At 41.6% G+C, this 23,318-nt stretch overlaps 1 protein-coding gene across 5 annotated transcripts in view; it reads right to left on the minus strand.

The window, feature by feature from the left end:
• The window catches only part of INPP5K (inositol polyphosphate-5-phosphatase K), a 38,970-nt gene that overhangs the window by 5,189 nt on the left and 10,463 nt on the right, over positions 1-23,318 (minus strand). For 3 of the 5 annotated variants that reach the window (XM_048823820.2, XM_048823819.2, XM_048823818.2), the window contains exons 3-12: positions 20,710-20,817; positions 19,412-19,520; positions 16,455-16,571; positions 15,921-16,096; positions 12,828-12,939; positions 12,044-12,153; positions 8,498-8,524; positions 6,380-6,572; positions 3,482-3,619; positions 2,764-2,847 (exon numbers count right to left, since the gene is read on the minus strand). In XM_048823820.2, coding sequence (XP_048679777.1) covers positions 2,764-2,847; positions 3,482-3,619; positions 6,380-6,572; positions 8,498-8,524; positions 12,044-12,153; positions 12,828-12,939; positions 15,921-16,096; positions 16,455-16,571; positions 19,412-19,520; positions 20,710-20,817 — 1,174 coding nt within the window. The remainder of the gene's footprint in view (positions 1-2,763; positions 2,848-3,481; positions 3,620-6,379; positions 6,573-8,497; positions 8,525-12,043; positions 12,154-12,827; positions 12,940-15,920; positions 16,097-16,454; positions 16,572-19,411; positions 19,521-20,709; positions 20,818-23,318) is intronic. The other 2 variants (XM_048823822.2, XM_048823821.2) reach the window with 1 other exon arrangement.

Raw genomic sequence — 23,318 nt, forward strand, 5'->3', positions numbered from 1 at the left:
TAAAAAGACAATACTGAGTCTTTACAACAGATCCACTGTATGCATGTAAATCAGGGAGGAAGAAAAGACCGTTCTTAACACTTCATTCAGGGGCTAGAGCTTCATCTCTTTCAGGAAAGTGCAAAAATGCTTAGTCTTATTATTCTGCAGAGGCTTCTCTCAGCTCATGATATGCCAGAGAAAAAAAGTCATGGGCTACCACTCATCTCTCAATCTGTATTTTGGCTCAACTTTTTGTAGCTTGACATTAATCTCCCTCTCAGGAAGACCAAGTGGGTGAGGTAATCTCTTCTATTGGACCAACTTCTGTTGGTGAGAGAGACCAGCTTTCAAGCCACACAGAGCTCTTCTTCAATACTTCAGGCATCACAGCTAAATGCAAGGTGGAACAGATTGTTTAGCTTAAGTAGTTAGCACATAGTCTAAGGGACCATTCAAGGTAGAGTGGCCTGTTAACAACTTTTGTCCTACAACTGCAGAAGATGGGGGAGTGGGTTACAGATTGTTGTAATAAACCATAAATCCAGGGTCTCTGTTCAGTCCATCAGAGTAGCTGCCGTGTTAGTCTGTATTCACAAAAAGAAAAAGAGTACAAGTGGCACCTTAGAGACTAACCAATTTATTTGAGCATAAGCTTTCGTGAGCTACAGCTCACTTCATCGGAGCTGTAGCTCACGAAAGCTTATGCTCAAATAAATTGGTTAGTCTCTAAGGTGCCATTAGTACTCCTTTTCTTTTTGTTCAGTCCATGATTTTTAGTGTCTAGCAGAGTTATAATTTTAAGCTCCCAGGCTCATCTTTTGAATGTATTGCACTGGTTTACTTTGAGGATGAGGACTGATAGGTTATAGAGTGATCACTTTGTGAAAAGTGTTCATCCACAGGATAGGATGTTTTTGCCTTTTATCATTTTCCTCAGAGTTCATTCAAAAAGCACAGAGATTGTCTGGTTTCATACACATGGTTGTTAGGGAATTTAGTGCACTAGATGAGGTATGCCATATGTTATGACAGGTATATGTAGGATCCATGGGTCTTGAAAGGTGTGGTTTGCACTGATTGTTCTGGTAGGGTGTGGTGAGGCTTGGAGTTGGTGTGTCCTGGTCTGTGGGGAGTTTGCTTCCGATGAAGAGCTTGGAGAGGCTGGAGGACTGTCTGAAGGCCTGAAGCATGGGTGAACACTTTTCACAAAGCAGTCGAGACCTATCAGTCTTCATCCTCAAGAAAATCTGCATAACACTTTCAAAAGATGAGCCTGGGAGCTTAAAGTTATAATTCTGCTAGACACTAAAAATCATGGACTGAACAGAGACCCTGGGTACATGGTTTATTATTACAACAATCTGTAATTAACCCCCCCTCCCCACTAACCACCTCCTTTTGTCCTACAATTGCAGAGGTGTTAACAGGCCACTCTACCTCGAATGTCCCCTTAGAATATGACAGGTTTCAGAGTAGCAGCCGTGTTAGTCTGTATTCACAAAAAAGAAAAGGAGTACTTGTGGCACCTTAGAGACTAACCAATTTATTTGAGCATAAGCTTTCGTGAGCTACAGCTCACTTCATCAGATGCATCCGATGAAGTGAGCTGTAGCTCACAAAAGCTTATGCTCAAATAAATTGATTAGTCTCTAAGGTGCCACAAGTACTCCTTCCCTTAGAATATATGCTAACTACTTGTGCTAAACAATCTGTTCTGCCTTGGAGTACCTTTCCCAGACCTGAAGAAGAGTCTGTATGGGTTCAAAGCTTGTCTCTCTCACCAACAGAAGTTGGTCTAAGCAAAGACATTAGCTCACCCACCTTGTCTCTCTAATATCCTGGGACTGACATAGCTACAACTACACTGCACATCCATAAAAAGCTATATAACTACCCTCACATTTCACAGATTTTGAAACTATCAGTGACCAGGGACACCAGAAAATAACTGATTAAGACCTGCCTTGGCACTGTCACCTAAGCAGCTTTTCAGAGGTTCTGAGAATCTACTGGAGTGTTGGACTGGAAAATCTGATCAGTCTGTCCACTAATCCTGCATCCCCAAGATTTTGAGAATAAAAGGTCTACTTTATTTGCAATTAATTTGAACCTCTATTTAATCTGACAAAACCTCTGGAACTAAATAATTTGCATGAAAAATAATATAGCTTTCACCCTTATTTTGATCACTTTTAGAACAGTATTACTAAATAATTTAATCACTGTCTTATAGAAAGCTAATAAGATGCTAAAATTCTCAATGAGAAAAAAGGACCAAAGAAGATTACAACAAAAAGCGACATTAATGGGACATTTGATACACTATGACAAAACTATATGATATCCATGCTGTAATGAGCAACCCTAGCGGTCATAGAGGTAAAGAGAGTCAGCCACTTATTTCAGAGATAGAAGCAGATTTATTAAAATAAAACAACGGTACTGACAACAGTTCTCTATGCAATGAAGAGTCATTTCTGTAGAGGGGGGAAGAAATCAAGTAAAACACTGTCTTGGCAGCGCACACAGACCTGGGAGAGAAGTAAGAACAGAGAAAATGTGTTGCATCACTTTGCAAAAACCCTAATAAAATTAAGTCGGAGTGGTGAAGATGGGCTACAAAGACCAACTCCATTACCAGCTAGCATTCCTTCAGTTGAAGAAAGATTACTCTTATAAAGAGCCTTGAAAATGAGCATGGGAGAAAAACAACAGAGGCAGGAGCCCTTGAACCCAATAATATTAGAAGCCCACGCTAAAAAAAAATGGTAATTCCCTCACTTGAGTAACATCTTCACTGGACGAAATTTCATCATCTTTTACCCAGGTATAGGTCACATAGTCATTCACATGCCTGAATGCCACCTGCAGGGAAAGACAGAAGCCATCAGCTCTCTAAAAAAGTAAAGCAAGACACACTGGGGCAACATGGAAAACCTGAGAGTAAGATATCTGCTCTTTTTAGTATATATTACTGTAATTTTAACTAAAAACATTCATTTTAAAAATTAAACTATTTTCAAAACATGCACTGAGCATTAGTCAACAATTTATCGTGAGAGAGAGAGAGATATTTCTGTACCCTAAACCCTCTGCTCTCTTCCTTCCATTTCTGCTCTCCCTTGCTACATTATACCAGCAGACAGGGGCACTTTGGGGAAGAGATTATTCTTCACTATGTCTCATACCTAGCACATTGTGCATAAATAATATTTTACCACACTTTACAAAATATTATTTCTAGGGATGATAAAAATAATTATTTTTCTGTCCACCTAGGCATGTTACCAAATAACTAATAATTCAAGAGTTGGGTGGTTCCAGGCATATTGAAACTACCAGCGACTAGCGGCACTAGAGAATAACTTGCATTTTAGATCTCTAAATAAGGGAAGCATGCAATGCCAAATGAACTACTTCCCCACCACCAATCCCACATCTGCTTTACTGCAAAGATATTTTTATTCTGCAGCGAGGCATGATATTCTGGTAATGTCACCTGGTAGAGCCCAATCCAGTCCCAGGTACTGCTTGGAAATTCAGATAACGTGGAATAGCTGATTAGAACATCCCGTGCAGCATTCCACTCACCCTCAGGATTCAGAGTGACCAATGGAGTGGACAAAAGAGGCTTTATCTAGACAAGAAGGAAGACTGTTTTGAATATATCCATCAGTTAAGGCCTGTTCTACACTGAAAAATGATATTTACCTAGTTATGTTCCTTTTTCCTTACGTGAAAAATTAGTTTGGTCAACCTACCCCGAACGTAGACTCAGCTGGGCTGGCAGCAGAATTCTTCTATTGACTTAGTTACCCCCTCTTGGAGCGGTGGATTAATTACAGAAATGGAAAAAAAGCCCAACCATGTATGGCGTATCTGTGTTGGCACAGCTGTGCCACTGTAGCATCTACAGTGCAGACCAGGAGGTCTCAGCCTTTTTCTTTCTGAGGCCCCCCCAACATGCTATAAAAACTCCAGGCCCAGCAGGAAACAGAGGGGTGGGTGGGCTCTGGCATATTTTGACTTCTACTGGGGGGGGAGGGGGGGACCTGAGGGCGCTTGAGCCAGCTCTGCACCCTGGGGCCCAGAGGAGGAAGACCCACCTCCACCCCGACTCACCTCAGTGGGCCACATCTGGGTTGGGGAGGCGCAACCAAAAATTATAACTCAAGGGGTGGGGAGGGGCTCAGCATAAAGACTTTGAAAACTGCTCAGGGTGCAGGCAGGGGATAGCTAGGAGCTGTGTGCAGTGAGGGATGTAGCTCAAGGTGCAGAGAGAGGGGTAGCTAGGGGCTGTGTGAAGGCAGGGGGGTAGCTCAGGGTGCAGGGAGAGGGGGTTGTGTGCCAGGAGGGCCCCCACTGCAGTCACTGCTCCTCAAAGGCTCTCCAGGCCCTGCAGCCAGGTCCCTCCACTCAGGAGGCTCTTACCGACTGCGCAAGCAGCAAAAGGGGGCTGAAAGCTGAGGAGCAATCACAGTCCTGGGCACCAGCAGCAGAAGATGGGGGAGCACCATGGCTGCCTGCTCCATGGCACCAGCCAGAACAGCAGCTGCCCCACACTGCCTGGCTTCAGCTTCCCACCTGCGACTTCGCCAAGGGGCGGGGCCTGAGGGGTGCTGAGCTGCCCCCAGGACTGTCCCAGTCTGGTTAAGACACTACAGTTTTTTTTGGGGGGAGTAATGCCCCCTCATGCCCTCCCTAACTCCTCCCATGGGACTATGGGACCCCCTGAAACTGGCTCACATCCCCCCAGTTGAGAACTGCTGGTGTTGATTAGCCCCCAATATTTTACCTTTGGTACGCAGCAACATCTGTTGTGGGCCCTTAGTTGCATAGGGATAAGGGGAACATCTGACAGGGTAACCAAACGGATTGGGGGGGGGAATAGTAGACATCATATAGCTGGACTTCAGTAAGGCTTCCGATAGTCTCACGTGACATTCTCATAAGCAAACTACACAAATATGGACTAAATAAAGTTACTATAATGTGGGTAAACAACTAAATGAAAACTGTTCTCAAAGGAGTAATCGTCAATTGTTTGCTGTCAAACGGGAAGGACATATCAAGTGGGGTCCCACCCCGTTCAGTATTTTAATTTACAATGTGGATGATGGAGTGAGAGTGTGCGTGTGCTTATAAAATCAGGAGACGAGACCAAGCTGGGAGGGGTTGCAAACACTTCGGAGGACAGGATTAGAATTAAAAATGTTGATAAATTGGAGAATTGGTCTGAAATCAACAAGATTAAATTCAGTAAAGACGAGTGGAAGTACTACACATAGGAAGGGAAAATTAAAAATGTACTTATACAGAAAAAGGGGAAATAACTGGCTACACAGAAGTATGGCAGAAAAGGATCTGGGGGTTATAGCAGACCACAAATTGAATATGAGCCAACAGTGTGATGCTGATATGAAAAAGGAAAATGTCATTCTGGGATGTATTAACAGGAGTGTCATATGTAAGAAGAAGAAATAACTGTTCAGCACTATTCAGCAGTGGGGAGGCATCAACTAGAATACTGTGCCCTTTAAGAAAAAAGTGAACAAATTGGAGTGAGTCCAAAGGAGAGCTACAAAAATAAGAGGTTTAGAAAACATGACATGACCTGTGAAGAAAGGGAGAAAGAACTGGGCATCTTAGGCTACAAAAGAGACAGCTGGAGGGGAGGAGGGATGATAACAGTCTTCAAATATGTAAAAGATTGTTATGAAAAGGATAGTAATCAATTGTTCTCCATACCAGGGCAAAACAGGAAGTAATTTGCTTAGTTTGCAGCAAGGGAGATTTAGGTTGGATATCAGGAAAAGCTTTCTAACTAAAAGGATAGTTAAGCACTCGGGTGACCTATTATAGAGGTTGTAAAACCCCCATCACTGCTGAGACCAGGATAGATAAACACCTGTCAGGGTTGGTCTAGGTATACTTAATCCTGCCTGAATGTGGAGTGATGGACTAGATGACCACTTGAGGTTCTTCTCAGATCTACATTTCTATGATTATAATCAGGAGCAAAGGCTTAACAACAGGTCTAGAATCCCTGAAATACCTACCTCACTGTGTGTGACTTGCCTCTCAGGAAGAGGAAGCCATTAAGGAAGAGAAATTCTCAACCTGAGTCATGAGCCTAAAAGTCTGAGGATGAAGAAATCTTTGCTCATTTGTAAAAAAAGCCAGTGCAAACAAATTTTGTAATCCAGAAGAAAATATCTGAGACTGCAAACAGCAGGGCTTCATCTTGTTGTGTTTGTCACATTTCTGCTTATGACTTACATAAAAAGATTCAGAGAAATAAATTCCGTAAATTAGGATTAATTTTAGTTTTGCCTTTAAGATTACCATTTCTTAATGGGGAGATATTTGCTCCAAAATTATAAAAATGGGACAATACCTGAAGCCCGAAGGTTCCTGTAACAGGTTTGTGATCACTGATGCCATAGCTCATGTGACTGATATAGTTATTCAGGGTCACAGAGATTGTCTGCTCTCCTTCACACAAATCTCCATCCTCTGATGGATGCTGGGAGAGATTCTTCACCCTCCAAAGAATTCGATCTGTCCATGCTGGCTTCCGTTTCTTCCCACTACAAGAGTATGAGCAGAGTAGATGAAAGGAGGAGAAAAAACAGTGGCCAAAAGCTACAATGTTATGTAACTATATAACATCTATTCAAAGTTGATCCAAAATTGTAAAAAATTATTACAACATTCAAAGCAATCACATCTCAACTTCATTTTACAACTCTGCTCTAGCATGCATTACAGCCAGACCCATGGTTTATTAAATTCAATTGAACTTCACTGTAAGAGATCAGCTTTCATGAGTCCCTCTAACTGGAAAGAAATAAAATGAAAAAGAGTGTGGGAATGGATTAGTCAGTCAGTTTCATACAGGAAATGATGCTTTCTCCTAGAATTCTCTCCAAGAACATGCAAGAATCTACAGTTAATGCAGAAACTGTCCTGACCTCAAGCCAATGGCCATCCTATAGCACCCATCAGACATTTCCTGACTTTTGCTGATCTGTGTCACACGTTGAGTATTTTTTATATATTCTTGGTTCCAATATTTTTTAAAGAACAGAAATAATTTTGTATTAATAGCCATCTGGACAGCTTCACTGATGCTAATTATGTAGCTAGTAGTTTTTCCATACTATTATCACCTGTTACGTAGAAGAGACAGAGCAATGGATTCTGCCAAGCTACTCCAGTGTGTTATAATGATAGCATAATTTCTATACTTAGTACACAAGCTTTTCCCTAATAAAATGCTTTATAACATCTAGTAGAGGAAAGTTTGCGTACAGGCAGTAGATTCTTGCACCTAAGTAGCCTGCAACCACGTGTCATGTCATAACTGCAACCACTATGGTTTGGAGTTTCCTTTTATACCATATATCAACAAGAGAAGACACGAGCCTTTCCGGATTCTCTCTGTGATGGGAAGATAACTTTAAAGCAACAGCCCTCTTTATGGACATATCACTTCACAGTGAAATGGAGAAAAGATCATATCCTATGGAAGAGGAATTAGAATGCATTGCATTTAATTGAATTACAAGGGTTAAAGGAGCACGATGCGTAAGGAAAACTGTCAGTTTGACAACTTTCAACAAACTACCATAAACCAGCTATAAACTGCTCAGATTAAATTCAGCACCCTTCCCCCTCCCTACATGCAGGTCTGACTCACCTTAAATGAGAAATGGAAGGATTTTAAGTGATTAAGTAAATGTACACATGAGGGAACAAATCCCATGTATTCCAGTAGAAATACAAACTGACAGAAATCTTTAAAAGCTGCAATATGTCTGCTCTGCTGTGCAAGGCAATACGAAAATGAAGAGCCTGAATACAAAGTTAATACACTGTTTCCTTTATCTGATGATACGGAATAACCAGATAGAGAAGGGAAGCTCAGAACATATATACCACTATCCAGAACAATATAAAATATACCAATCCATTGAAAGATAGTGGTTGGCTGGTTTAAAGCATCCTTTGTGAACATACTCAGAATGCAAAAATGTCTGCCTGTCCCCCCACCTTAGGTGAATCAAAAAACCTGCATTAATATTAACAGAAATTGAATGCACACATTAGAGGTGTTTAAATGAAGTAACTTGAGTTACAAAGAGTTCATGATATTCATATTTAACAAACTAATGCCACATTACTGTGTCAAGATTTCTCAAGTTGCATAATTACTTATATTTGTTGGTTACCGAATTTTAAAGCAGGTTACACTACTGCTATCTGTTCGTGCTCAGGTAAAAAGCCCACTGCTTTCAGTCCAGACTAATACATTAAGATTAGTCTCAGTGATTCTCTTGACGTGCTACAGCAGAGAAGAAGATGCTACAACTTTCAATTAGATTCAGGAAATTCGTGCAGAAAATCAGAAGTCTGATTTTCAAGTATTTCACAAGAATCAAATCAAAATCTGAGCCTTTTTTTGATTCTGCAATATCTACAATCTAAGAAAGCCAGAGAGTCGTCTTCTTACTTAAACCAAAACAGTGTCTTCTGCCCCCTGAAAATAAAAATAAAGATAAGTATAAGACTCCTGATGGTCAGGAGCTAATTTCTCCATTGCAATGTGCCCTGCAGATCTTGTAAATAATAAAGCAATTTGGAAACAAATTAAATTCACAGATTAAATATTTTACAATCTTTATTTAAAAAGTTGTTTCAAACATAGCTTTATGGATGATTTAAAGCAGTGGTTTTCAACCAGGGGTATGCATATCCCTGTGGGTATGCAGCGGTCTTCCAGGAGGTACATCAACTCATTTAGATATTTGCCTAGTTTTACAACAGGCTACATAAAAAGCACTAGCGAAGGCAGTACAAACTAAAATTTCATACAGACAACTTGTTTATACTGCTCTATATATTATAAACTGAAATGTAAGAATAATATTATATTTCAATTGATTTATTTTATAATTTTATGGTAAAAATGAGAAAGTAAGCAATTTTCCAGTTAACAATGTGCTGTGACACTTTTGTATTTTTATGTCTGATTTTGTAAGCAAGTAGTTTTTAAGTTAGATGAAACTTGGGGGGGGGGGGGGTATGCAAGACAAATCAGACTCCTGAAAGGGGTACAATAGTCTGGAAAGGTTGAGTGCCACTGATTTAAAGCAACTAAAAACTTCCCTGTGGTGTCCCAGAAGTCCAGGAAAATAACGGACTGCAAATGTGAAGTATCATATATTCATTTATTTAAAACATCAGGTCATTTGTTTCCCCCCAGAACTTTGCAAGGCAACATTAGTCTCTGATGACAGTTTATAGGCCTAGTTTGGGCTTTAACGAAGTTAAGTGATCAGACTTTTTGGCATGCTGAACAATCTTACAAAGACAGAAACTGGCTAAGAAAAGGAAAATAGGATTTTCAACTGAGGAAAGTTCCAATGTTCTGTACTATGTCCAATGTTTCATATATTAATCTGGAAAAGTGGGTAAACGGTGTCAAAACGTGCTGATGACAATTATTTTGGTTAGTCAAAACTAGAGACGGGTAATGAACTACAAAAAGATCCAACAAAGCTAGATGAACAGGAAACAAAAAGGCAGATAAAATGTAATGTTAACAAATGCAAGGTAATGTACATTGCAAGGAATAATATAAACTACTCATAAACCTTAACGGGTTCTAGACCACTGGGGGGACAACTTGGTCATAGTGTGGCAAAAGTCTAACAGCAGAAAAAGAGATTTCATGTATAAAAAATGAGTGAGAAAAATACCACAAATATTACAAAGCCATTACATAAATCAGTGTAATGCCTTCAAAGGTATAACCAGATCCAGTGGCTAGAGGCTGATGCTACAAAAATTCAAATAGGAAAGTATGTTAAATTTATTTTAAGTGTAGCTGTGTGTAATCAACCATTAGAATGGCTCACCAAGGAATGTGATCAACTTGAAGTCTTTCAATCAAGAGTTGATGTCTTTCTAGAAGCTATACTGTAGTTCAACCTTAAATTACGGGGCTCCATTCAGGAATTACTAGTTGGATGGAGTTCTATGGCATGTGTCATGCAGGTCAGATTAAATGATCACAGTGACCCTCTTCTGACCTTAAAAATTGTATCTATGAATGCCATATTGAGCTCTGATAACTATCTCACAGAGTATAGTAGAAATAGAAGAGGGGCAGAGAAAGGCAACAGATGATTACAGGTATGGAGAGAATTCCGATGGAGAGGGTAGAAAAAATTGGGATTGTTTAGTTTAGAGAGGAGACAAAGACAACAGGACATGACAGAAATACACAGACTGAATGGTGTAGCCAAGATAAACCAGGAGCTCCTATTTATCTTATCTTCTCATTATACAAAATCAAAGGGACAGTCAATTAAATTGAAAGGCAGAAAATTTAAAACTGATAAAAGGAAAACATACATAATTAAACTGTGGAACTCAGCCACAGGATGCCACTGAAGCCAATATCTTAGAGGGCTTCATGAAAGGATTAGAGATTTATAAAATCATGACTGGTGTAAAGAAAGTAGACAAGGAAGTGTTGTTTACTACTTCTCATAACACAAAAACTAGGGGTCACCAAATGAAATTAATAGGCAGCAGGTTTAAAACATAAAAGGAAGTATTTCTTCACACAATATACAGTCGACCTACGGAACTCCTTGCCAGAGGATGTTGTGAAGGCGAAGACCTTAATAGGGTTCAAAAAAGAACTAGATAAATTCATGGAGGATAGGTCCATCAATGGCTATTAGCCAGGATGGGTAGGAATGGTGTCCCTCGTCTCTGTTTGCCAGAAGCTGGGAATGAGCGACAGGGGATGGATCACTTGATGAGTCCCTGTTCTGCTCATTCCCTCTGGGGCACCTGGCACTGGCCATTGTCAGAAGACAGGATACTGGGCTAGATGGACCTTTGGTCTGACCCAGTAGGGCCATTTGTATGTTCTTATATGGGTAACAGAAACATCCACAGTTGTATTAGATAAGGCACTTCTGTTTTTTTTAATGGGATATGAATTCATGTTTTAGCAAGAGTCAGCCACTAAAGTATGGGGTTTAGGAAGATAACCTGCCCACAGAGAAAGCATTTCATAGCTTTGTGCTCTGAGGTTTCTTGAATTTTCCTCTGAAGTATCTGGTATAGGCCATTCCAAGAGACAAAGGATGATGATAGTAATTCATTATGTTCTTATGAAGTAATGAAATCAGTTTTCACATTCAGATAAAACAAAATGTGTTTAGCTTTTTTTCTTAAGAAATAAGAAAATGGGTTCAAAATATGAGTGTATCAACCCACAGGGTATTCTTTTATTAAAAAACAAAGTTGGGCCCCTGAAGACAATGCTTTTGAATAAAAAGATTTGGTGCCTGCATTGTCCATTTAGCCCTTCCAAATACAAGCTCAGACCCACATTGCCACTCCCATTCCCCTCATGTGACATGGAAACAGATCTCTTCAGCCAGAAGACTTCATTTATTCAGCATTGCCCATTGAATGACCCAGATAAACTAATAGGTCTAACAGCCTCATAGTCAACATGGGGGACAGATATCAAAGACCATGGAAGGCTGAGCCTCCATAAACAGCCTTGCGTGGCCCCACCCACAGTCCACCCCCAGACCCCTTCCTGGTGCTGTGCTGCGGGGGGCTCTTACCCCCCCCATGGCTGGGGCTGGTCTGTGCTTTGAGGCTGATGGACAGGGGGCGCTGCCCACCTGGTGCTCTGGGGCTGAAGGGGGCACAGCACCTGCCCACCTCCTCAGTGCTCCAGAGCTGGGGCCGCAACACCTGCCTGGCACTCTGGGATTGGGGGCACTCAGGCAGTCCAGGGCCGGCTGGGGGTGGGGGGGAAGTGGCTGCGTGGAGGTTGCTGCTCTGGGCTCTGGCAGGAGGGGTGTGGCCTCCCCAAGCCCAGGGTTCACCCACTGCCCATGATAGTGAACTAGCAATCTGGGACAAATCTAGGCCTGTTTAGTTGATCAGACTGATGTTTACTAAGGCACAAGGGTTATCTCAGACCGTTCCCTGACTGAACACAATATATTGTGCTTTTTACCTCGTGTCATACACGTCAGAGTGAAGATCGAACTTGTAAGTGGGTTTAAACTGCAAGGGACCCTCTATAAATTCCTGGAGAAAAGCTTCCTTCTTCTTTGCTATATTTAACTGTAGAAATAAAACAAATGTTATAAACAATGTGATATAAAGGGAAACCTGTAAAGATTACGTTTAAAATCAGAGATTAAAGAATCATTCATGAAGGAGATGAGAAAGCATCTTCTAAAAAGGATTCAAAATTTTTTACACACTGCAACACATCTTCCAAACAAAATGCATAGGGGCTCCTTCGCTACTGCTAGAGCCTTTAAACTAACCCTTCTAGAAATACTGCAGCAGTTATTCTGGAAATGCAGATGTGCTAAGGCGAGCCCACTAATAGTTTAAACTGGGGGTGCGGGTAGAGAGACAGAGACAATAGGACAATTTACAAGCCAGTAAAGTTCACTGAAATCTTCAGTCAGCACTGCACCCGAGTCAGAATGAAACAGAGCAACAAATTATATATATATATATATATATATATATATATATATAAGTTAAGTAGGTAATATTTAAGACTGAAAAGAAAGACTTCACAGCTATACCACTCCCAGTAAGGAAAGAGTTAGGAATAACAGTGGGAACTCAAAGCTACTCTTAAGTTCGGCCTCTCTAAACAAGGGACCCTGTAGTCCCTGTAGGAACTTTGACAGAAGATGAGAGAGCAGAAGCGCCAATGTAAGCTATTCTTTAGTATGTGTCAGGACTAGAACCAGAAGAACATTAAAAAGGGACGATACCTGGTCCTTTTCCCATAGTAGATTGTATCGGCTATTGCTTATTGACTCTCGGATAAAATGTATTCCATAATCTGCTATCCGGAAGTTGAGATCTCCAAACCAGAAAAGAATGCTATTTAAAAAAAAAGGCAGTAAGTGCTCATGGTTTCCTATAAAGCTACACATACCTCTGTGTGCGGGGCGGAAATCATGAAGATAGGGCGAGATTACTATACCTTATTCCATTGCTTAGATACTTTTCTATACTTCTAATCTAAACACCACAAACAAAATCTTCATTTAGTGACAGTTAAGGTTACAGAACGTCATATCCACCAGTCCAAAACTTTAAAGGGATGGTAATCAAAATTAAATGGAAAGTTTCCTATATTCCTTGACACGTTCAACACTGCCTACTACACAACAAACTCCAGCACTCCACAAGGCCTATACTTTCAATTTCAACAGGGACCAATACTCATGGGCAGCGGGTATCAAAGGCAGGGGAAGGCTCAGCCTACCCAAACTGCCTCTGTGGCCCTGTCCACACTCCACTCCCAGGCCCCCTCCTGCTTCCTGTCGGGCCCACAGCTCTTCTTTCCCATGTGGCCAAGCCCCGGGCCAATGGCACCAGAACTCTGTGTGTGTGTGGCTGGGGAGCCTGGGCAGCAGTGGGGAGCCGTGGCAGACCCTCCACCTGCCTGGGCAGCCCCCAGCCCGAGTCCCCATCCCCCAGGTTCCCCAGCCGCCTGAGACAGGAGGAGGGTCCACAACTCCACACAGCTGCCTGAGCAGCTCACCTCGACCCAGCTCCAGCGGGGGGTGGAAGTGGGGAGCTTGGAGCTGCAGCCCGGCCACGGTGAGAGCCACAAGTGGGCAGCTGCGAGGAGCCACAGACCCTCCACCTGCCCCAGGGGAGGGGGCAGAAAGCCCAGGGGCAGGAATAAGGGCACGGGGTTGCTCTCAGCCCACCACACCTCAGGCTGGTGGAGGGTCAGCTGCAGCTCCCCACAGCTGCCTGCCCAGCTCTTATCATGGCTGGGCTGTGGCTCTGAGGTCCCCCTAACCCCGGCCAGAACCAGGTCTGGAGCTCTCCCTGACAACTGCCTGCCTTTGCCTCCACCTCGGGCGGCCCCCCTGACACACACACTTTGGGGATGGCTCTGGTGCCCTTGCCCAAGGCTGAGGCTAGTGGAGGCCGGCCTGCAGCCAGGGACCCCGGGCGGCTGGAGCCAGTGCTCACACTACCCACCCACCCGGCGCTCGGGGCTGTGCTGCCAGTTGACCCAGCACTCCGGGGTGGGAGTGGGGCACACTCAGCTGCCTGCCTGCTCGCTCGCCGGGTGCTCCAAAGTTGCGGGGGGGTGGGGGGGGAGAGAAGAGGTGCCACTCCAGGCTCCAGCAGGGGAAGGGCAGCAGGCCCCGGGCAGAAGGGATGGGCCAGCCAAGGGCCTACCCAAGCCCGCCGGTCACTCACAACCTATGCCAATACTCCAGTGTCATCAACATTTTGTGCTAGACTGCAAGTTTAATGGCACCCTCAACAATACTGAGGCAGAGTAACTTCCAAATGACCGGTGTATGTGATAATAAGCGGTATCAATCTGTTGATACCAGGACATCTTCAGACACTTAAGGTTTTGCACTATAGTGCAATTTTGATGAACCTGGGGTACATATTGCTTTTTTTAATTTGTTGGAGATGGGAAATGAAATCCTCTAGGAGTAGGTTATCGACAATGTTGAACACAATACAAAAGAAGCACGGAAATGAGCCTTTTCCTTTCACTTCTCAGTTCCATATTTAAGGTTTTGCCCTGCTAGGGAACGTCCTAATACTTTACTGAATGACAGCTAATTTATTAGGTTTTTTTAATATAGGGTTGGGGCACTTCAGTGGATCAGTAGCCAGAGAAGAAGAGATATCAAATGACTGAAATGTGAAATACTTATATTTTGGTGCACTGCACTACAGATAATGGGAATTTTTTTAAATTACAAAATATTTTCCTATATGCATTGTTGTTGTAGCCATCTTGGTCCCAGGATATTAGAAAGACAAGGTGGCTGAGGTTGTATCTTTTATTGGACCAACTTCCGTTGGTGAGAGACAAGCTTTTGAACTTACACAGAGCTCTTCTTCAGGTCTGGGAAATGTACTCAGGGCTTGTCTACACTGTGACATTTGTCAACAAAAGTTTTGTCTTTCACGGGTACTTAAAAAAAGCCCTCCCCTGCCCGTGAAAGACAAAAGTTTTGCTGATGCAAGTGGCAGTGTGAACGCTGCTAGTGGGGCTGGAAGTATTTTGTCAGCACTTATTGACAGAGAGCGTTCACACAAGCTGACTTTTAGCAACAAGGCTGTGTCGACACTTAAACACAAGCCCTCAGTGTGTCACACAAACACAATGTGAAAGACTGTTTAGCATAAACAGTTAACATATTTCAAGGAATTATTCAAGTTGAAGTGGCCAGTTAACACCACTCCATGGGAGCGGTTGGGGGTGTGCGGGGATGATGATGAACTCTTACTTTTACTCTTTAAAGCATTTTAAGTAATTCCTATAAAATTAAAAAGTAAAAACCAGACTAGTGGCCTGAAACAGATAGTGGAATATTTAGGTTAGAAATCTGAGAGACAGTATAACACTCAGGGCAATTAAGTAATAAAATAACTTGCCAAGAACTGGTGGATGGAGGCTCCATCAGTAGATGTTCTAACAAATCCATTTAGGTAGATAAAATTGCAAAAATGCAGCAACATACTCTCTACTCACAAAGAGAAAGGAGAATCTCCAGCATATATGGCTTTTATCTTCTAAAGGCTCCAACCACTAGAAAACTACATTACTCAAACTAGCTAACTCAATACTACTTGAGATTAGCAGAGAGTACAATCCTGCAGTACAAGCCTCAGACCTCCAGGAGATCTTTTCCAGCTCTTTCCATTTGAATTCAAGCAACACATCCACTGAAGAGACATTTAAAGTAAAAGTGTGACATGTGGAAGAAGTCCTCAGACAAATCTCTATTTAAAAGAATGTTGTGGAATGAACCTATGACAGACACTATTATCTCAGAAATGGTGCACTAGTACTTGGGTGTAACACTCACTCGTGGTCTAGAATATTTGGCACATTCTCATCTTCAAACTGCTGCATTTCCAGAATTTTCTCAAAGTCATCCAGTCGTTGCTCAGCATTCTCAATGTGAGCAGGCAAATGACAGTTCATGAAGCAGATCGTATGACCATAGAGGGACATGCGAATGGTGACTCCTCCTTTGTTCCCCTGAAGTGGAGAAATAACAGCGCTCTTTGAAGTTATGGTCAACAGCTGCAAATTTATCCATTGCTACAACATATGTAATTTCAAACAGTACTATTAAGGAATAAATATTTTGGTTTTGTTTTAAATTTACAAAAGCAATATTCAATATCTATCATTCAGAAATCTCTCAGCCAATAAACTGGTGAAATTCTGTGGCCTGTGTTATGCAGGAGGTCATACTACATGATCATACCTATCCCTTCTGGCCCAGGGGTGGGGGAAGAATCTATATTGCCAAATAAACCAAAAAGCTCCCCAAGAAATCCACATCATGTAGTCATGCAGTAAACCATGCCAGCAGCTCTCAGATATCCTTTACCCAATATCCATAAAGGCCTGTGCGCGTGTAGTGAGTGTGAATGTCCCGTATGAAGGGGATATGGGCATGCTTCACAAAGACCAGCAGAAGGAGTCCCTGCATTCGAATGGATGAGAGCTGCAAAAGATGAGAAAAAGGTCACAGTCAGGTTACATGGAGTACTTGGGATACCACAAATACTGGAGTCTGCTCCCTGGGCCTTTAGTTGGAGAAGGCCACACCCAAGGTTGCATATTCCCTACAGCAAGTTTGACCTAAAGTTTATGGCAAAGCACATACTGAAGAGCTTCTGAAAGTGCCACTGACTGGAAATTCTAAGGTAATCTCAAATTTAAAAAAGGAGTTATTTTGTTGAATTAAATATTAAACTGATCAGCACAGTATTCCTTGTTACTTAAATTGAAAGTACATACAATGCTGTCTCTAAAATTTTAATTTTCAAACGTATTGTAGAATTTTGTGCTGAAAATGCCTAATTGTATTGTAGAAAACATCAGAGGGAAACTGGAGGTTTGGACAACTGAGGGTTGGAGCTTTTGGCACCTAAGAAGGTACGAACATTTAACGATGTTTCTGCTGAAATAATCAGCAGAGAAATAGTTCATGTGGACCTTTAAAGGTCAGGTGCTCAGCACTTTCTAAAAGGCAGGGCCCATAAGTGCATCTCAAAATGGACACCAAGAATTGACACACCCAGCATCACTAGTCACTTTTGAAATCTCCATTCCAAAGAGTTCACAATTTAGAGATTCAAACAGACAACTCTGAAGGACAAAATATTTTTCTTGAGTTGGTATTAGTCCAACGTTAGTCCACGTCAAGTGTTTCATGTTACTAAACTCTGAATATCTAATCCCTGCATCCTGACCCCGCAATGTCTCCCCTTTTCACGCCATTTCCAAGTATGAAACTGGAGCTATGTCTATTAAAAGTGCGATCATAATATAGATAATACTTGCAAAGCACTCCTAAAGCTGTGTCTACACTGCCACTTTCAGCGATAAGTCATTCAGGGGTGTGAAAAAACATGCCCCTGAGTGACAGAAGTTTTAGCGCTGAAAAGCGCCAGCTACACTCCTGGCTATGAAACCACCACCTCATTCAGGGTGGCGTTTGGTTTTTTTTTAAATCACCAGGGGAGCTCTCCCCGGCCATAAAGTGTGTCTACACTGTCCACGCAGCAGTGCTGTCACGGTCATGCTGTAACATGGGCAGTGTAGACATACCCTAAGCACGGGCACAGCTTTCACCGGCAAAGCTGCGTTGAAAACCATTTCGCCAAGCAAAACAAGCTATACCAGCAAAAACTGTTTTGCTGAAATAACTGCCCCTGCACTAGGTTTTTGTACCAGCACAGCTGTATTGGTCAGGGATCAGACCCCTTCAGACCTGACTAATACAGCTATACTTGCAGAAGCCCCTAGTATAGGCATAGCCTGACCGCAGAACACTAATTGTATGAAAAATGACAGTTTTCAAAGGTCAAATATTTTTTTTCTGCCTCACTAGCCTACAGCTACTATCTGTAACAATACTCATGCTTAGATGGAACAAATCATGTCATTTCACTCAGAATCTGAGACCATACACAGCTGGAGTTTTTAGTCAAGAATAAGTTTTGCCAACTGCCCCCGCATCCCAGCATCGCAGGATGGTTACAAATGCTATTTAAAAGCTCAACCTCTAGCCGACGGGACTGTAATGCTAGGCATCTGCAGAACTGACTATCAGCAGTGCAAATACCCTTACTCCTGCAAGGAAGATTTAGTTTACTGAATGTTACTAAAGCTATGATGCCCAAGAGGCAAATAAGGCACTATTTCTATTTTAAGATGTGTTGAGATTCCATTTATTTCCAGAAATATTTGTCTAAAGAGAATCCTCATGGAGTTGAAAATCATAATTTCCCAGTAAGTATATAATGAAGTTCTCTTAGGAACATTAGACACAAGACTCAGCCTAAATATCTGAATTTCAGTGCTAATTCCATTCTGTTTGGAACTATCAGATAACAAAATACACCAACTGCAGTCTTTTAAATCTTCTTTATTAAATAAATGGTGCATAAGTGGCCTAAAAATTTCTCTCTTCATAAAGCCTGACCACATTTTAAGGTCGCTTTCACTGAATTCATTGATTACATATAGCCATGTGACCCAAGTTTTCATTATGAAATTCTAGACACTTCTTCAGAATGTCAAGAAGAACAGGTCTTCTGAATAGTGAATTCACTGCATTTCTTTTTCATATTTAAGCAGTTTATTTCCACTCATTTTACAGCTAATAAAAATCTTACCAAGCACCATCAAAAGCAATGTCATTCCTTGAGATGGCTATAATGAAAGCAGATGCCTCAGTAGACTATATTATTAGCAATTATAGTACAGATCCCAGTGGATGCACAGATGAAGGAAATATTCCAGAGACAAAAGAGAAATAGTCCTACTGTGGCCTCAAACACTATACTCAAATTAAATCCATTCATGTACAGCAAAACCTGAGGTAAACTTCTTCATTACTCTGTTCCTTTAGAAATTTACTCTCTTTGGAACATGAACAATATTACTGGGGATGCTCATGTGCATGGGGTTCTATGAGTCTGACACTATGGTAATGGGAACCATATAAGTACCTAGAAATAGAAAATTTATTGTCAAAAAATGTCATTACTCCCAGCTATTCAAAACTAGCACTGAAACGCCACAGATCCAAATCTTATTGCTAAAACTAAGAGTGCCAACATTAGGGAAGAATACTTCAGAAAGTGGCTGTGCCAACAAGCCAGCAGGTTACAAGTCTAACGGAAAAAGACTTGCGTATAGAGATAACTATCAGCATCTGTACAAAAATACTCAGTATCAGTTGCCCAGGTATGCCCGTTACCCACAGTAATCAGACTTTGGAGAGAAAAAATAATGAATGAAGGGTGCTAACCATTTATAGAATTGAGAAGTTACCTTGATATAACCCAAAGGAGAGAATACGGTCATGAAGAAAATGCTCCACGGATCATCAAATGCCAAGTCAGAAAGGAAATTTAGGATCTTGGAGTTTACCTCCTGTAAACTGAATACAACAGGGTTACTCATATATCCTGGGCTCAATCTAATCCATACTTTTGACAGAGTCCTCATAAATTTTAGGAGCACAAACAGGTAAGATTAACATCATGACATCCTAATAGACTTTCCTAAAAGCAGTTATAACGTTTCTTATTCTTACCTATGCATGATACAGTAGGCAGTGTAACCTATGTGTGGCGCTAACTTTTAAAACAGGAAAGTTACAGGGTCTTAACCAGAGCCCTGACCTATGCTCAATGTCAAAATTCATGACAAATGCAGGGTGACAGAAGGTGGAGTGACAAATGTTACCATTACAAGGTGTTGCTGCAACTTAGCTGAAGGAAAGAGAAGGGGCTGGGTTGACTACAGGGTGATCTGACAGATCAGAACCCCACTGGCACTGCCATGGGGTGACTGAGGCAAAGACAGAAACCCCTTAGAATCATAGAATATTAGGGTTGGAAGAGACCTCAGGAGGTCACCTAGTCCAATTCCCTGTTCAAAGCAGGACCAACACCAACTAAATCATCCCAGCCAAGGCTTTGTCAAGCCAGACCTTTAAAACCTCTAAGGAAGGAGATTCCACCACCTCCCTAGGTAACCCATTCCACTGCTTCACCACCCTCCTAGTGAAACAGTGTTTCCTAATATCCAATCTAGAACTCCACCATTGCAACTTGAGACCATTGCTTCTTGTTCTGTCATCTGTCACCACTGAACAGCCTAGCTCCATCCTCTTTGGAACCCCCCTTCAGGTAATTGAAGGCTGCTATCAAATCTCCCCCCTTTACTGACACAATAGGCAAGGAAGATTCTGCTCTAACACTTGGGTCCCCTTGGTACAACAACTGCCAGCAAGGTAAGAATTTTTAAAACTTGTAGATATTTGAGAATGTGAGCTTGTATCAAGGCACCTAAGGCCTGTAGTTCTGCTACATAAAAAGATGCAAGATGGGAGCTGGGAAAACAAGCAGACAGTTCATCACAATATGTTCCTAATTTCTATTCGAAATCACTAGCCCCCAGCCTTTGGACTTCTGCATTTAGTGATACTATGATCCAATGCTTCACCTTTCACAACCGTCACAGTAATTATGGCGGTTCAGAAGAACTGGGTAGTTACTGAAAAACAAAATTTTGGCAGTAAATGTGCAGAAAACTGACCACGGCATCATTTATCGCATACCTACCCAATAACATACATATCCATACTCGGTCCCTGTGAACTGAGCTGAAGTAAGCCAGTGACATCAGGAGGAGGAGAAGCTGTGCCCACATTCCAGGTTACCAAGTGCAGTCTACATATAAAAAATAAGACAAAATTGAAGTCTAAACAGGTGAGCACAGGAGGATCCAATTTTCCACTACAAAACTCCCATATGTGAAAAAAACCCAAGATTTACAAATAATGACAAATTGAAAACTATCATAAAAGCTATTTACTAGCTACACAAAAATTTAACAACTCGCCAATCAGAGAATGAAACCTGAACTCTTGGCACTTGTCTTTCAGCTTTTTCCCCCAAATCAGGAAAGCCTCATCTAGCGTGCGAGACACTTCCTCATGAATCTCATCATCTGAGCTGATGTCCTCCACACAAGCCATGAGTTGTGCCACTCGTTGTCGGAGCTGTAAGCGACCACTGGACCCTGTACTGCTGAAACTTGCAGAGCGACTGCGGAAGGGGTGCAGGCTTTCTAAATCAAACAGGGAGAGGGATGACGAATCCTGAAGTGCATCTTCACTATTCAAGGACGCCATCTGGGCAAAAGAGCAGCAAAACTATACTCCAAAGTGCCAGCCACATTTACCCTTCAAATCCTGAGTACAGGAAAACCCTCAGTGGCACACTCACAGCGTTTTTCAGCTCAAGTTTTAACTCTTGTGAAATTCAGCATTATTCCTAGCAAAAATGTATAGTGCTTCTGCAGTAAAGCAGAAAGAAATACAGCATTAAGATCAGTCACACCCTACTGCTTCTGACAAAAGCTGATGAGTCCTGCCCCACCTCACATACTAAACCATTTCTTCCTAACAGATTTAACTCTGTTAAGAGCTTGAGGTTTAAGAGAATTTATTGCTGATGTGATTTGAATCACATGTTTCTATCAGCTGTTAGAAGAAATGTAATCTCCAACTTCTAGGCATGTGCACTACTCAATTCTATCTGAGTGCAGCATAAAAAGCCACAAGGATCCTAGAGCGTCTGATGAGGGGTTCCAAAAACACAGACCTGCCACCTAACTTTTCAAACAGTATCTAATACTGTACAGTTTTCCGAGAAAGAATTATTCAATATTATTATATTGCAGGTGGTCTTTAAAATACTAAGCTGCTAATTTCCACCTACCTTAGGTTCACAGACAGCATCCATTACCAAAGTATCTGAATAACTTACAATCTTTAATGTAAGTATCCTCACAACATCTCTGCGATGTAAGGCAATACAGTAGAACCTCAGAGTTACAAAAACCTCAGGAATGAAGGTTGTTTATAACTCTGAAATGTTCATAACTTTGAACAAAATGTTATGGTTGTTCTTTCAAATATATTTACAACTGAACATTGACTCAATACAGCTTTGAAAGTTTACTATGCACAAGAAAAATGCTGCTTTCCCTTTATTTTATTTTTAAAAGGAATTTAGTACTGTATTGCATTTGCCTCTCTTTTTTCTCTGCTGCTGCCTGATTGCGTACTTCTGGTTCCAAATGAGGTGCGTGGTTGACTGGTCAGTGCGTAACTCTGGTGTTCAGAATTCTGTGATTCTACTATATTATTATTCCCATTTTGCAACTGGAGCACAGAAAGACTGAGATCACACAGGAAATCTTTGGAAAAAGCAGGGAATTGAACCTGCATCTCCTCGCTCTTAGGGTAGTGCCCTAACCACTGGAATATCTTTCCTCACAAGTTTCCCTTTGAAATGTTATACTGAAGTTAGCCAGAAGGTATAGTAGAATAATCTGATACTGCAGTAAGTGATGGGCCTTTCATATATACTACAGTCCACCCTCTACTATGGAAGAGATGGATTACCTGAGAAAACTCTCCAAATTAGCATTCAGAAGGAAAGCCAGATGGCGGTGAAGATACAAAGCCAAAAAACTATTGAATACGAAAGCTCAAGGGGAAAATATCAGCAAATATTGAGGAAAATTGAATTCCATGATGTCGCTAAACAAGAGAGGAAAAGGGCTGACAGCCTCAGGATCCACACCAAAAAAAATGAGAACATGAGAGGTAAAACCAAATCAAACATTTTGAGGTTTAAGCATTCTCATGAGCTACAGCTGTAGGACAAACTTCAGAGTAGTGAACGTATAGCTATAGAAACAGAATGCGAACAGCATAGCACCACAGGCATTAGGCAATCCCAATGGACGGTGTATAATTCTCTAAACACGTTTAGCACTTTGTAACTCTCTACCAATATTAACTGATCCTCAACGATCACAGTGAGTAGGTATGATAAGATCCTCACCTGACTGACAACACAAGTAAATTGTCTTGCAAAATAAGGAAGCTACTCAAGGTACTCTATTTTTCTATCATCTTATCATCATGGTGATCCAAGCACCTAGCGTGTCAGAACACTGTTCAAGCCAGGATAACCCTATTCTAGACATTTGGATCACTGAGCAGGGTATTCCCCACAAATGAGCCCTTCCCAAGCATGCTTTCTGCATAATGCTGATTTACAATAAGTTCCAGAAGATTGGAAGAAAGCTAATGTTGTGCCAATATTTAAAAGGGGTAAATAGGAGGATCTTGGAAATATAGGGCTGTCAACTTGAC

The sequence above is a fragment of the Caretta caretta genome, chromosome 17 (assembly GCF_965140235.1).
Source record: "Caretta caretta isolate rCarCar2 chromosome 17, rCarCar1.hap1, whole genome shotgun sequence".
NCBI classification, from domain to species: Eukaryota; Metazoa; Chordata; order Testudines; family Cheloniidae; genus Caretta; species Caretta caretta.